At 34.7% G+C, this 16,294-nt stretch overlaps 1 protein-coding gene across 7 annotated transcripts in view; it reads left to right on the forward strand.

Moving 5' to 3' along the window:
- MAP3K7 (mitogen-activated protein kinase kinase kinase 7) overlaps positions 1-16,294 on the forward strand; it is a 44,908-nt gene that overhangs the window by 15,758 nt on the left and 12,856 nt on the right. For 5 of the 7 annotated variants that reach the window (XM_069011141.1, XM_069011135.1, XM_069011136.1 and 2 more), the window contains 6 exons: positions 3,229-3,357; positions 5,435-5,565; positions 5,983-6,064; positions 7,249-7,400; positions 8,028-8,187; positions 10,759-10,839. In XM_069011141.1, coding sequence (XP_068867242.1) covers positions 3,229-3,357; positions 5,435-5,565; positions 5,983-6,064; positions 7,249-7,400; positions 8,028-8,187; positions 10,759-10,839 — 735 coding nt within the window. The remainder of the gene's footprint in view (positions 1-3,228; positions 3,358-5,434; positions 5,566-5,982; positions 6,065-7,248; positions 7,401-8,027; positions 8,188-10,758; positions 10,840-16,294) is intronic. The other 2 variants (XM_069011138.1, XM_069011139.1) reach the window with 1 other exon arrangement.

The following is a 16,294-nucleotide window of genomic DNA, read 5'->3' on the forward strand; positions in this document are numbered from 1 at the left end:
GGCTCTTTCCCCACAGTTTTGCTGTTTCTAAGATTCTTAAATCATTTCAAACTCTTGTGACATTTAAATACACTGTCATTACTTTCACTCCCTACTCTGATCAGCTTTTAACTTTAGAATTTACCTGTTAGTGTCTCTAAATTGAACATAATTGCCTTCTTTTTTGATCCCCCACTTTCTTGTAACTCCCATCTTCATCTGCTTTTTGTGTAATCTAAAGATTCGATGTACTTCCTCTTTCCTACATACTGAGGAACTTGTTAATACCAGTTAATTTGGTTAAGTAAGAAAACAAGCTATTTCTTGGAGTGTAATTGGGAAAGATTGATGACACTTGATAATTAGATAGCTATAATTGCTGCATGATTATCAGAGAAATAATCCAGTAGATATTAAATTGCAGATTAAACACCTTTTAACCAGTCAGTACCTTAATTATCAATGCAATTTAGCAATGGTCTGGAAAAGTCATCCTACTGCTTTAGGAAGCAGGTGTCCTTGATTTGATATATTTGGTAAGTGTGTATGTGCAGCAGTGGTTTCCCAGATTCTGGATCCAAGTGGCCTCTTTTCTTCTACTGTCCTTGTTCCAGAGGCTGTCCATATACAGTTTTAGGATTCCTCCCAAACATCACCTTTGGAACTTTTGTTCTGAAGGTACCATTTTCTTCCACATATTGCTTAGAGTACCCACCCAAGGGTTATTTGTTTCACTCTGATGCCTGAAATTTTTCCATTATGTCATTTTATATTCAGGCACTTCCTCTATTTTTTAACCAGGGCTGCTTCTTTCCTAACATTTGTTTGTTATTATATTAAATTGTATAAATAGGAGATTTTTTTTTCTTTTAGAAATAAGCAATTGAACAATCAGTGTTAAAGCTAGATTCATTTGGTGAAAAATCTTAATCTAAAACAGATGTAAATAAGTGTATTGTAGTAGGGATTTACAGTTCATATCCTAGTGCCTCTGGTGTATGAATCCAGCAAGGCAGAACAAAGAAATCTTGTATTGCAGTTGTATTGTTGGATAGCAGCAAAAAGCCTTTAGTTTACAATTGTTTTTACGTACTTTTAACTGAAAGCATTTACTGATAAATAGACAAATCGTTATATAAACACAAGTATCAAGGAAAGGAAAGAATCTATTATGATGCATCTTCTATGATGCAGCATATCAAATTACCCTTGAAACAGTCATTAAACTACTAAAATAACCACTTCAAATGTCAAAATCGTTAAAAATTTCTTTGCTTATGTTACTGCATCAGGATTCAACAATGGAATAAAGGCTAATATTAATTTGGTGCTGTTCTAGTACTAAGGTTTCCAGATGAGAACAATAAAGACATGAGAAGTATCTGTTGCAGAAGATGGTGCTTAGTGGAGTACTTGCCGTAATATTAAGATTTTCCCCCCATTTTAAACATTTGGGCACCTAAAGCCTTGTACAGGTCAAGTAATCTAAATGAAAATAATACGATATAGATCAGGATGAAGTGAAAGAGAGCAATTGTGATATCAGAACTCCCATTCGAAGAAAGTATTTTAAAATTGCTGTGGGAAAATTGGATATATTGAGGGATTATTGTCTGTGCAATCTTAGTCTCTCACATAAGGAAACAATGCAGAATACTCACTCACTTCTTTTGGAGTCTCGCTTTTCAGAATTAGTCCAAGACTTCTCAGCCACAAAACAGGATTTCACTGCTCAAACAGGTGAACAGCACTCCTTTAGTTTCATAGGCTGTGTGTTACAGAAGTGCTGTGATTGCATAGAGACTGTTTTGCTTCCCTTTGTGATCTGCCATTGCTTACATGACTTTTTTTCCCCAGCACCTTTGAAAATAAGCCAACTGATAAATCTTTGTTTTTCTTCTTTGTGCATTTTGAACTCATTAGCTACATTCAGCTACTTCGATACACGTGAAAAGATTTTCAGAGGTCCACATTCTTGGAGAGTTTTTTAAAGTCCAAATTAATGCCTTCACTTAAAGAAGGCTTGTGGTTCATGCTGCAGCCTGTTTCTTGTTTGTCTTGCAAACTGGCTGAACTGCAAGAACTGGCCACAGAACAGGCTGTTTGCCTCGCAGTTTGTCAGTGTTATGGGTGCAGAGGAAGTTGGCTCACAGGTAGTGGAGCCTATTGCAACTGGTGCTATATGCTGGGTATTCACATGAAACTAGACTTCTTTAATTCCATTGTTACTGAAATGATTTGTCTGAATAATGCCTTCTGATTAGGTATAAACAAAAAAATCTCTTGGCCACTATATGCCAATTTTAATTCTTGTTTGAAGATAGATGAACAAATCTGCTATAATTTATATTTGCACATTTATTCTCATGTCATTAGCCATTCACATTTCTTATTAGTGTTTGCGTGAGTTATGGTTACAAAGCATTCTTTCTTTGTAGCCTCTGAACATTTTTATTTATTATTCTATGTCGTCTACCTGTCTTCAGCACCTTAGGAGTCTTAGAAATACTGAACTTACAGTCAAAGAATTTTAGTTAAGTAATGACATTATAAAAAGAATAAGAATAATAAACCAGGAACAGGAGGAAGTAAGCTGGTGAGGAATTGAGGACTCTCCTGATTTGTTCATATGGTAACTTAGTAATTCTTCTGAAGACCTGTAATTAATAAAAAGTATTGGATATGACAGATGTTATTGGCTGGCATATTGTGACTAAGGCTGGAAGAAGTGAATTGAAGAATATTTAGAGGAAAGAAACATAATCAATTAAACCCTGAATACAAGAGATTTTTTAAACCTAATGAATTGCGGTTTATCTTATATAAGGAAACTGATGCATTTTATCATTTCAAGATGACTCCAAGGATTGATTCCCAGAGAGGGGCATTCTTAACAGTCATACTGTCAAGTGATTTCAGGCTTAAGTTAGCATGAATCAGCCAGCTTTAGAAAACTGGTTTTTCTCAGCAAAATAAATGTGAAGTGAAAGTAAGTATGTAAAACTATGTGTTTATTGGAGCAAGCTGCCCAGGGGAGTGGTGGAGGCACCATCCCTGGAAGCATTAAAGAAATGACTCAGCATGGCCCTTAATGCTGTGGTTTAGTTGACATCGTGGTGTTCAGTGAAAATTTGGGTTCAATGATCTTGGAGCTCTTTTCCAACCTGATTCTATGATCTGCTCAAACTGTATTTCTTTTTAATGTATTACATAGAAAAGAGTCAAATTATATTGATGGCTTTCTTCCAGGTAGCAATTACAGTGAAAAATGTGACGTTTTCAGTTGGGGTATTATTCTCTGGGAGGTAATCACCCGTAGGAAACCTTTTGATGAGATTGGTGGTCCAGCTTTCCGAATAATGTGGGCAGTTCACAATGGTGAGTTGAAGATACTTTATTGCATTTGAAGTTGTGTATATGACTTATGAATTTGCTAAACACTCTTAACTGTACAGGTTTAAATTACTAGTGTTTCCATTTTATGCTTCATTAAATATGCATTTTTGTCACAAAGACTAAATAGTTAGACACTACCACTTTTGTGTCAGTGTGGGGTTTGAGTTACTTGGCTGCTACAGTGCTTGCTACGTTCAAGTGGTGTATGAACAAAGAAGAATAAAGAGCAATGTCCTCATTACTACAACATTCCATTTTAGATGTGATCTGAGAAAAACGTCTTACCTGGTTGAATGATGATTCTATTAGCTACATTGTCTTTCTTTTTTTTTTTTTTATTGGACATCTACAAGAAATGTGTAACTTTAAGTAACTTAACCTGTGGTTAGAAATGTTAGAAACTATTAAATCTCGTCTGGGACTATTAGGCTTTAAAAATGTTACTTTGTTTTTCATCTGTGGTGTTTTGGGGGTTATTTTTTTTATTCTGCTGTTTGAATGGTTTTGCCTCTATACCTAGGTACCTGCACTCATGGAACAGCACCCTACTGTGCTAGGTACTATACAAAACAGATTTTCAGGCACTTAGACTATGAACAGGGCGCAGTGGTTGTGTTCAAATGGACTGCTTTCTTTAAAGCAGTGGTGTAACGTTGGTCAGGGTAGTAGAGTAGACTGTAGTATCTTCATGCTAGAGGTGTAACTTTTTACTGCTGTGTTTTTGGGTACCATGGCAAAACAGAGTTTTTGAGTACTAAAGTAATGATAGTGAAGTAGTTCCGTGAATGTCTGCAAAGAGTTTCTGCCATTTGTGATAGACAACATCAAAACAAGTGCAAACTTTTTGGAAGAAAAAATTAACAAACAAGCAGTGAAGGCTGGTACTATGCCTGAATGTCGTTGCTTCAGTAGTAAATTATAGAAGCTTAAGGTGAGCACAGGCATATCCTATTCAAAGAAGAGAGTGGGGCAGACAATGATAGAATCAATGAATATTATAGTCATAGTAATGCACAAAGAGAGATGTTAGCAAATGGCATTTTTGAATGAAGAAAGAGATTCTCCAGTTTTTCAAGGATGCTGGACATTGAGATTAGGAGTGATAAGTGCCTTGCATAAAAGCATTAACTGTAAAACTAAGTGTGTTAATCTAATAGTAAACCAAGAAGCCTCAGTAAGGTGTGGGACTATCCTTGAAAATTCCCTATCTGTACCTACTTTTGCTTTAAAAATTTACCTTTTTTATCTTTTTCCATTTTCTTTTTCCTTCTTAAGAAGGAAGTGTTAGTGTACTTCATCTCACTTAAAACTATTGTGGCATTCTTAGTTCATGTCTTACTTGTTCTGTTATATTCTTAAATACTTACTGCTTTCTTTGCAAACCGTCAGTGTGTCTCATATGTCAAACACAACTGGTTGTCCATTAATTGTTCCCATTGAAATTGTAGTAAGAGGAGGAACTTGAACCAAAAACCAGCTGAATAGTTACACAATAGTTAAAGTAAAATGTTACTAAAAATGAGTATAGGCCATGAAAAAGTCAAAAAAATTGGTAGTTGGTAGTTCCAGTGCCTAATAATTTTTCAGGACATTCTTAGGAGCAAAATCGGCTTTCAAAAATACTTTGAGTCTTTTGGGGTTTTTTTTGGTTTTTTTTTGGTTTTTTTTTTTTTTTTTTTTTTTTTTGTGGATACAGCATTAGGAGCCAAAGACTGTTATTACTTGCTTCCTAGTTTGGCCTAGAACTTTATTCTTCAGAAAGAAGTAACATTTCTTTAGCCATTGTAATATGCTGTATTTGGTCAGTCAGTGAATGGATTCAAACCTGTACTGAAGGAAAAGTGTAATTTTTTTTTCTACTGCTGCTATGTAGTGCAGAGGAACTTCTTTTGTCAATTTTTGTGTGTAAGAGAGAAAATTAAGTACAGGCTAGTTCCTTCAGATTACAATTAACTCTGTGTTTTCCTTTATTTATTTAGCAAAATACTGGAGAGAGATCAGAAACTCTCAGTTGTTTTATAGTCTGTTTAAAAAATTTAAAGGTGTTTTTCAATTACAGGTACTCGGCCACCACTGATAAAAAATTTACCTAAGCCAATTGAGAGTTTAATGACCCGTTGTTGGTCCAAGGATCCCTCACAACGACCATCCATGGAGGAAATTGTTAAAATAATGACACACTTGATGCGGGTATAAAAATTTCTTTTATTTTAATCATTTCTTAAACTATTAAGATGGGAAATTTATTTACAAAAGGTGTGCCTTTCATCCCACTCCAAAGGTGGGCTTGCGTGTTTTCTTTTGCCTCTCTCCTGCTGACAAAAATTATCAAACTATAGAGAAGGGAAATAATTTGTCTTTCATATATATATATATATGTACCCTCTTTGGAGGGGTATAATAACTCATAACGGATTTGAGAAAATGAACAAATAGTCATAGGTGTATTTAATGTATTACTAAAAATAATTGCATTCATTTATCTTATAAATAAATTTTTATAAATGTAATATATAATTTGCACTTATAAATTAGGAGGTAGTATTTAAATAATTTTAAAACAATTTTTAGTTACTTTTTTATCAAATAATTACTGTTTTTTCACAGTACTTTCCAGGAGCTGATGAACCTCTGCAGTATCCTTGCCAGTATTCAGATGAAGGCCAAAGCAACTCTGCCACTAGCACAGGTACATTTGTATAAGTTAGAGAAAAAGAACAGCAACGTGAAATGATGCAGATGGATTATAAAGCACATTCTTATATTGATTTTGAACTCAAAATGGAAAAGATTTCCAAAATCTTAAGCATCAGCAGATCCTGTTTATTTTGTTAATACCTCATACCACATCATATTTAGTGTTCTCAGATGGTTCTGCTGAAGTGTACCTGTAATGAAGAAAAAGCTTTTATTATAAGCCGTCTCCAAATGCCCAGCTTTAATGTCTTCATTTTTTCCTCATGAATGTTGCTAGTAATTGACACCCTTTCACTTATATGTAATGTTTAGGAGTTTTCTATTTAAAATTCCTCGCTATTCTTGAAAGCTGCACCTGCTTTAAGTTGCAGTCTCCACAATTTAAACTTGCATTTGTTTTATGTTAAGATGCAGTAAATACAGTAATTTAAAATAAGTGCAAGAAAGATCACTAGAAAGGTGGATGGAACAAAATGTGGGCTAGACTTTCAGGTAGTCTCGCCCTCAGAGAAATCCTTTTAATAATAAAAAAAAAGATCATTTAGCCACCTCATTGTTTAGACTACATTTTTTTCCACTTCAGTAGTTTTTAATCTTACGTGTCTTCAGCTTCCTCTGCCTGGTTGAATTATTTTCTATCTCCAAAGAAATTGCTGGTTTTTTGGATAAAGCTTTACTGTCTACTTTGCAGCTTAGTGACCTTTATATTAACAAAATCTTTGCAGCTGTAGCATTTCACTGATTACTAGTTTTTCTCTACCTCTCAGCATATGATTTTAAGACATAATTTATCACTTCAGACTGTGAATATGTATTGGCTGATACTTTTCAGGTATTTGTGCTCCTCTGTGGTTAATGATGGTCTTTGTCATTAATTGTGAATGACGTTGCTTCTTGTTGTGTTGTTAATATAACACCTACTCGTAACAATTTCAAAGAGAGGTAAAGCTTGACTTCAGAATGTTATCACAGTATTTAGTTACATACTCTTTTTTCACTCCTCTTGCTTCTTATACTAATTGATCTGTGTCAGTCTTGAAACTTGTCTCATTAAAGGTTTTCAAAAGTGTTGCTTTAAAGGCAAGTTAGACTTCTGAGAGCTCTCCTGTGAAGAGATGCACTTCAGTATTTTTAATGGACACTCTCAAATACTTTTCCTTGTTGCTGGTTTTCTAGGTTCATTCATGGACATCACTTCTACAAACACGAGTAACAAGAGTGACGCTAACATGGAACCAAGTGATTTCCAAGGAGCTTCTACCAATGACACTATTAAACGTTTAGAGTCAAAATTGGCACAGCAAATCAAAAATACAGCCAAGCAGCCGGTAAGCCAACGTGTGCAATTTTGTACTATAGTAACAAAATGGACATGGGTAGACATAAGTGTTGTATCTTCTCTGAAACATGAGTGTCCTTATTCAAAATAGTGCAAAATTTGATCCAGTTAGTAATAGGAGAAGAATATGAAAAGGGACGGAAAAACGTTGTATAATTCCAAAAAGGTAAGCTGGAAGGCTCTAATAAGATCTCCAGTGAAATGTTAAATTGTTCATTTTATTTAAAGGGATTTATTAGATTAGAAAAATATGTTTGAAAATTGCTGCCTTAATTTATAACCAAAATATTAGTATGACATGAAAGGATTAACCATTTAAGTGAATTTTGAAAATACCTTGGTTTATTTCAAGTAGAATGCAAAAATAAAAAGATTGTCTTATGACCCTATTGGCCTAATTCTACCGATTTTTTTTTATCTGTGTAAAGTTATATTATTTTCAAAGCTGCAGATATTTCATTCATATATACCAATAATAGTTAAATTATTGCCATTTATTGTGCTATAAATTTTAAATCTTGTTGCTTTTAAAATGCACATTATAGAGACATACTGTTGCATATTATGGAGGGGCTTCTGCAGAATTTTCTTTTTTACAAAATGTGACTGTTAACAGGGTGATCCTGGCCGTTTGAGTTTGCCCCCATCTCGTGGGAGCAGTGTTGAGAGCTTGTCAGATGTTCGTGCCCGACCACCGTCAGCCCTTGTTGCCGGAGAAGCCAAAAGGATGAGTGCTGACATGTCTGAAATAGAAGCAAGAATAGCTTCCATCACAGGTAAAATTTAATGATATTTGGGGAGTAGACCAAGGAATTGGAAAGAAATAGGGAGGAAAATATATAGTTTTACAGGAAGTTAAAAACAGTAGCCATATGAAAATACTTAAGTTATTCATGTAGTCTTGATTGTCCTTTATTAATTGTGGGGGAGAAATGCCTTTATGGTTGTACACTCAGCAAGACTGAGTAGTTTAATTGAGTATTTTAAATCTTTTAGAGATTTTGTTGAATTAGATTTTAGATTTTCTAAAAAATGCATTATGAGATTTCTAAATATCAGTCCTATTCCAAATGCACAACTTTCTCCTTTTTATCTGAAATAGTGTTATTCCATCTCTGCTAGCATAATTATTTATATAACATTTTCTTCGGGGTTGTCTATAATATTTTTGTAAAGAAGAGGTAGGTTTAAAGTTCAGCATGTTCCCAAATAAGTTTGAAAATCCACTTTGACAGATTTCATAACAAGAAACGTAATTAGATTTTATTCACCAGGTTAAGAGAGCATTGTCCATTGTTAAAAGAGAAGCTACGGGTGTTTTGCCAGGTTTCCTTCAGATATAAACTCTCATTTCTAAACCTTAAATCTTTGAGAGAATTAGAGTTTACCTGTAAGTATAAATACATGATTTTATGGTGAAAGCAATCTTGATTCATCCCAAAATAGTGAATTAATAAAAATGTGTACACTTGGCAAACACTTCCTTGTCTCTTTTCTTCATCAAAGATACTGTTTGTTAATCTATGTAAACGTCAGATTTTGAGTTTCATATGTGAAAGTTTTTTGTGTTATGGTATATAACCACAGATTTAAATAATCAAACAAAACTACTTTGGGTAGTTCAGGGTTATTTAGCTGTTTGAGTATCTGTCTACCAATCTGAAAATTAGGGTAGTCGAGTAGCTGCAATTAATAAGGAATTGCACATCAACATTCTGGCTTTCTTGTGCACCATGGCTATTTCATTTTTGTTCTTCATTGTGTTATGATTACTCCAGGATCTTGTTTTACTAAATACTGAGGTACTGAAATAATATTTATCTTGCCCTAAATTCTTTTTACTTTCATGTTTTTATTTTAAAGCCTTATTCCAAAATCTGTCTTTTGTATTGTCAGTCTTTGACTGGATGATTGTGTAGCACATCTCACCCTGAATATCTCTAAAGGTTTCTTAACACAGAAGGCAGCTGTGTACTTACCTGGTAATAACACTATGCTGGTTTTATTTTAAAATTTGTCAGGACTCACTTTGGTCACTGACATTCATCATGTAATTTTTTGACATTAGGAGAGATAACCTGGCCCTCCTTTTTACAAGTTTTTAATTTTCCTAGTTTTTCTTTTTTAAGTACATTTCTTTGAAATAATAATTACTATTCAGAAAAATCGAAGGGGTTTTTGGTTTATTTGGTTTTTTTGGTTTTTTTTTTGTTATGACTGTTGGGTTTCTTTTTATTGAAATAAAAGTACATATTTAGCATACTATTTTCAATTTGGGGTTCTTTGGGTATTTTTTAAAGAAATCACTTCATTCAGTAGTGGACTATGAGAAATGAGGTCAAGCACATCTGACCGTAACTTTTTCAAAAAGAGATGAAACAGCACTATATTGGTTTTTGGTTTCCTTTTTTAATCTTGTTAACTGTGTGACAGAAATAATATGCTGTGAACCTGAAAAAAAATTGCATGGCTGGGTGAGAATTGGGCTGTTGTTAAATCAGGTTGAAAATTATTTATTCTTGTTCCATCTTCCTCTAGATTAAATATAAGAGTAAATCATGTAATGCACATCACCATTACTTACTGAGATGAGTATGCTACAGTGTTCTACCTTTGGGAGACATATTCAGATTTATCTCTAAATAGGACCTATTTATCTTAAACTACAGAAGTAGTAAAATACAAAAAAAGTATGAGTAGATTTTATTTCAAAGCGTATAATGTTTCTTGAATGTGATTCAAAAATGAAAAAGCTGGTAGTGATATCCAGTTTTCAAAACAAAAAATCTTCACTAGTAAGACAAAAGAGTAACGGGCAGGAATGATTGTCAAATGTAATAAAATGAAGCATTTTTTCAGAAATAGATGAGATTTGCTTTGAAAGGAGGTGATTTAAAGAACCAGAAGTACATAACTGTTAGACTTTTTATAAAATAGTTTGTACACAACACTAAAGAGAAAATGTTAGTTAAGTTCAGGCAGTCAAGATTTTTTTCTGAATGTACAGGTGAACTGAAATAATTTAATTTGTTGTCTGTTTGGATAATTACATTTGGTTTTCCCTTCTGTGTTGCCATGCTGCTTTCTGTGTTTGACTTTTGTGTTGCTAACTATAACTAATTACACCGTGTTGTAATGATGCCTAGTTCTGCATTTTTTGCTTTTTAACAGTTGCTTTACTCTGTGTAAGCATGAGTGGAAGGCAATGCAGTTTATTCTGCATGACACATTTTTGCATGAACTCTAGTTTAACCAAGTATATGAACAATGCAGTATTACGAATTTAATAATTTTGCTCTTGCCATTTTAGTGTTTTGCATGTGTATTGTATATGTGTATTTTTTCAGCCTATTCCAAGCCTAAACGAGGCCATCGTAAAACTGCTTCATTTGGCAACATTCTGGATGTCCCTGAGATCATCATACCAGGTATCGCAGACCAGGTGAACGGGTCAGTTGGTTAAGATGCCGGAATAATGATCAGACTGCTAAAATACTTCTTGCTCCAGTTGCTTTAGGGCAGGTCCAGAAATTATCCCACTAAATTTTTCATAATGCTTCTGTAAAGAGGAGCATCGTATTTTATTACACACTTACTTTTATCAGTAAGTGATTCAATCTTCTAATTCAAATTTACTTCTTCTGCTAAAGGACTTTTTCCTTTATGATCTTGATGTTCAGAATCTTCTTATAGTGCAAAACTATATATGCAGTCTTGTATTGCAGTACCTCATTTGGTGAAAATGGACCTAGGTTGAAAAATTCCTGTCTAGATAATTGTTTTGCCCTGATCTTTGCTGTGTTTGGGCTCCCATTTTTAATCAGATAATAGTAGAACAAAAAACTAAGATAAATTACGTACAGAATTTCAAATCCACGTGATATTTGTGATTAAAACATTAATGCTTAGTCTGTGTAATTCTTACATTTGACTACATTTTTCTAGAGCTAAAATGTGTGTGCATGAGGTATTGCTGTTGTGTTTAAGTTAATGCAAACTAAAATTACTAGGAGAGGCTTCTGATAGGAAAAAAATTAATATGATCAGGCACCATGGATGATAATATCATTTGGGACTTTAATGAATAATTCTCATATATCCCCAGTCTATTTATAGTTAGTAGCATGTCATTTTTCTTTCTTTCATTTCATACTTCTCAAAGCCTAAAAATAAATATAATCATTCCCGAACTGTGATAGGCGTACCATTAACAGTATGCAAGTCACTTCAAAATTATATGTCGGGGGCAGGAAGTGCAAGTGATAATACCCAGAAATCAGCTAAAAACTGTGGCACTCCTGTTCTAAATTGTGTCATCTGAGGAAGTTTCCTTGTAAATCTTGATATTGTTTGGTATTATAAAGTTGAATGCAAAAGATAATTTTATACAAAACTTTCAAATAACTTTATTGAAGTTACATTAAAAATACCAAATATGAAAAAGTAGATTCCAAAGAGCAATAGCACCCATGAAAAGAAAACATCTTTGGCATTGAGGCTAACAGATGGGCAAAAAAGTTTACTAGAGTAGCTTTCCACTGTAACTTTTAAGCAGTCCTGGCCTGTAGTGACATAATTGAAATCCTGAAAAAGCAAGGAAAGTGAAAGTGAAGACATCTGTCCAGGTTCAGTGTTAACTCATGATGAGAGCCTAGTAAATAAGCTCTGGAAGCTAATGAGTGCCTCTTGTCTGTGTACATTGTCTGCCCATAACAACACTGAGGCTTCCAAGAAACCTTGAAACTTTTAGGCAATAATGAAGAAGTCAGTGAAATAAAATACCATGTTGTTTTCACAAAATAGATTGTACCAGTCTATTGGTTTCTTAGTTAGGCAGAGGCAGTCATTAAACAGTCTTCACCTGGTCTATTTTAATTGAACTTGACAGGATGGGAATTCCAAGATAATTTGGAATACATGTGAAAAGAATAGAAACCTGTAGGAATGAAAAAAGGTGTAGGGTTGGAGCAAGCATATTAATGAGTTGTCTCACAATTTGCTCCTAAGGTATTTAAGTCAAGTGAGTGATAATAAAATTCCCTGTTAAAGCTTTATCAGAAAAAACTGTTCATTAAGAAGAGGATTAGAGTATCACATGGGGAGAATTCTGCTGTGACTGAATAGAAATAGGGTAAAATCCAGGGTCATGCGCTAACAACAATTTCTATTAATAAGATGACATGGGACCATAGCGCATGCATGCAGATGAATCTCAGGTAGTATGAGCCACAAATCTAATGTAGTTGTGAAAAACTGAAATCTTAAGGTTCATTTCCAGGAAAGATAAAGAAGCACTGACACTATTACTGCCCTTGTTGAGTTTGAATCCGGAATTCAACCTACTGTTCTGGTCAGCCATATAAAAGAAACATACATGCACTGAAATTAATATGAAGAAGAGTTACTAGGATAAGAGCGGTGTAGAGAGTATAAAAACAAATCTGAAACCATGGCTTTTTTTAGCCCACAAAATGAAAGCTGAGAATGAATAATTATTTTCTATAGATGAATCTGCAGCTAAAAACTAGGAAGAGAGAACTACTTAAGCTAAAAGACAGTATTGGCACTACAGAAAAAAATACATAAATTGTCTGCAAATGAATCCGGGCTTTGTATTTGAAGTTTTCTGGTTGGCAGAACAGCTTTCCAGTAATAATCCCAAAGCCAGAAAAAAATGAGATTAATCATTACATGCCAGAATGTGATCATCTGCCCAGTAAACTAATTATACTCATCTGTGTATTTCTCACTTCTTTCCTCTCTCAGCACAAGGCTCTCAGTTTGGGCCTCTAAACACACTTTCCACTGTCTAGACCCCTAAACTTCCAAGACCCCCAAACTGTCACCACCATCTCAATCCCACCCAGTTATGTTCCATACTACTTCTGCCACAGACCTGGCTCCTCCGAACTTCCCTGGTCACGTCCCTCGATGGGGCGAGCAGCTCGTCCCTGTCCTTGGAGCCGCCCGCACAAGTGCCGGTCTGTGCTGCTGCCTGGAGTTGTGCTGAGCACATGGTAGAGCAGCTGCTGCCCGAAGAGGGGAGGCACCAGGCAGGCATGTTACCGTGAGTCAGCTGCTTTGGGCAGGGCTATTTTGGAAGTATGAGTACTACATCTGCTATCATTGGGGGTTTTCGTAATGTGTTGCCTCAACTGCATTTCGTCCATGAACTGATTATGCTACCAAGGTCGTAAAACACATGTTTTTATCAATTAAAGGTAAAATATTGGCAGGCGGGGAAGTTTTTAGGATATATTTGCTCTTCTTTCTAAATAATTACAGTAAGGGTGAATAGAACTATTTGTTCATTTAAGATGTTATTTTGTGTTATTAGCTTACAAAAATTAGAAACAGAAAAATGGATCAAATAATTCCTCCTTTGTGTAACAAGTTAGCAAATGAGTTTGCAGTGGTGGTATCCTGCAACCAGATAGCCTAGTGACTAGGCTAATTCTTTTTTTTTTTAATTTACAGTATGTATAATACAGGTTATAAGCACCAACTTTATTTTTATATGCATATATATATTAAAAAAATCCTAGTAAAGTACAAAAGGTTTAAGTATCTTTATGTTTAAAGAAACAAAAAAAATATGAATTCTAGTTTTTTGTACTTTTTTGATAGAAACCATTCAAGCATCATCTAGCAAATATACCTACAAGTACAGCCTTCTCTTCACTGGCAATGTTAGACATCTCGTGCGTTTAGCATGTGTGCATTTGGCTTTGTAATTTTGTCATCTGAAACTGTGCCACAGCGTTACGATTTTTATAGCATTGACACTGCATAAATGATTACTCAAGATACACACATTTTGTAGAGGGTCTTTAGAAGGTGGGTAGGAATTATGGATGCTGTAGGTCTGTAGTTTTTCTATGTACTTTTAAAATCAGTATATGCCAAAAATCCCACCCTTGTCTTCCCAGATCACTTCATTCTTCTGGAATTCAGATCAATGTTTTAAATTCTTCAAAATGTCTTGTACCATTGTTACAGTCACTGATCACCCTGCACTGTGATAGAGCCTTGAGCCTTGTAGGTGTGTAACGCAAAGAGAGGACTGTGAGTAAATAAGAAAGTGTAAAAAGAGACGCAAGTGTCTGCTAAAGGGCAGGGAGAAGAGGTCATAGCTGGTCTGGATATTTGGCGGCCGGGTGGGGGTGGTGATCAAAAGCTTTAATAAGTTGTAGAATTTATTTTTGCCTGCAGTATGTGGGCCAGGACATGATGGAAGTTTCCTGTTCCTTTAGAATTTAATTTTAGAAAATAAACAACACTATGTGAAATGGGTTTTTCTGAGGCCATGAAGTATTTTTGTGACATTCGCTTTTTAATCTTAAAATCCTGTAAACCACCAAAAGCTTGACACTGTGCATCAAGTTACTGTGGATTAACTTCTGTCCATATACAAATCTCTTAGTTTTTATAATGAGAAAAAATTATTTTTAAATGGACATAGAGGTAAAGAGCAAGATCAAAACTGGGAGAGGAAAGCACAAAGAAGTAGCTGTGATCTTTTCAAATAACTATTTTCTGTTGTGTTGTATAGTATATTTTTCAATTGAAATTTGTCTTGAATCTGGAGCAATAAGTATTGTTGATTTGTAGTCTGTTTCTGCCTTGTTGAAGCTATTTGCCAGATGTCTGCAGTAGTTACACTAATTAAAATGGCATTGCCTAGTAGAGCTTGCTCTTCCCTCATGCTACTAACTTGAAGATATTTCATTTAAAGGTGTTCATTTTTTACAACACAGTAGTTTTGGCCCCTCTTTCCTTCCCCCCCCACCCCTTCACTTCCCGCAAGGCATTTTCTTTTCTTTCTTGCACCCCACCCTGATTATTTTAACATTTTGGCAGCCATGTTCTAATATTTCAGCAACACATGTGCTGGGTTCTTTAAATTCACAAATGTTGCTAATCTGAAATGAGAATTTCAGATATTTTTGCAAGCCTATTTCAGCTGAGCTAATTTTATAACAATGTTGTTGAATGAAATGTGCACATAATTTTGTATCAGTTGTGGGTGGATCACACATATCTTGAATATTGAGATGAGCTGTGGCAGCCAGATGAAGTATCCACAGCACAGAATTCTATTAAATGTATAATCTTGTTGGTTAAATGATTATGTAGTGAAAAAGTTCACTGCAAATGAACAAGTTCAGACATTTTGACATAGATTTGTCATTCACAAGATCCCTAGTATCAAAAAATTAAACACAACTTAGCCGTTGTTGCTTAGGTAAGTATGTATTTTCCCTGAATTTCAGAAGCAAAAGATCAAGACCACAGAACAGTTGCAATCCAAATCCATTTGTAGTCAGAGCAAAAAGTATATTCCTGTTCTAGAATCCTGCTTGATTTTCTTATATGCTTGTTTCTTATAGTACTTTCTATAAATTTTAAAATGTCATGACAAACTGATAAAGTGACACTAAAAATTTTGTATTGCTGGTTTGTGTTAGTGTGTTCCTAAGTGTAATAGTACGTATATTTAAAAACTTAAAGGCTTATTAAATATATCAATCAATATTAAATAGTCTTACATTTTTGTAGTAACTGTTGCAATTCAAAACACGTGTCAGGATAGGCTTGGAGTCATGGGAAGATGCTGAATGAGAAGTATCTAAAAGGTCAGCAATGTGATGCCTTTTGCAGGGCTTTGAGTGAGCTGTGTTGGTTGCTGAGTGCAGGGCCGCTGGGCGAGGGGCTGCCACGGCTGCAGTACGTGTTTCAGATGCTCCCCTCCAGTAGCAGAGTTACGTAATGCAGAGCTAAGAGCAAGAATTTTGAGCATTGTCAGCTGTTACTCAGGACATTTTGGTGTTTCCTTTTGGACAGCTGACCTGCTCTCAAGAGATAATATAAACAATCACTGTA

The sequence above is a fragment of the Aphelocoma coerulescens genome, chromosome 3 (assembly GCF_041296385.1).
Source record: "Aphelocoma coerulescens isolate FSJ_1873_10779 chromosome 3, UR_Acoe_1.0, whole genome shotgun sequence".
In the NCBI taxonomy this organism is placed as follows: domain Eukaryota; kingdom Metazoa; phylum Chordata; class Aves; order Passeriformes; family Corvidae; genus Aphelocoma; species Aphelocoma coerulescens.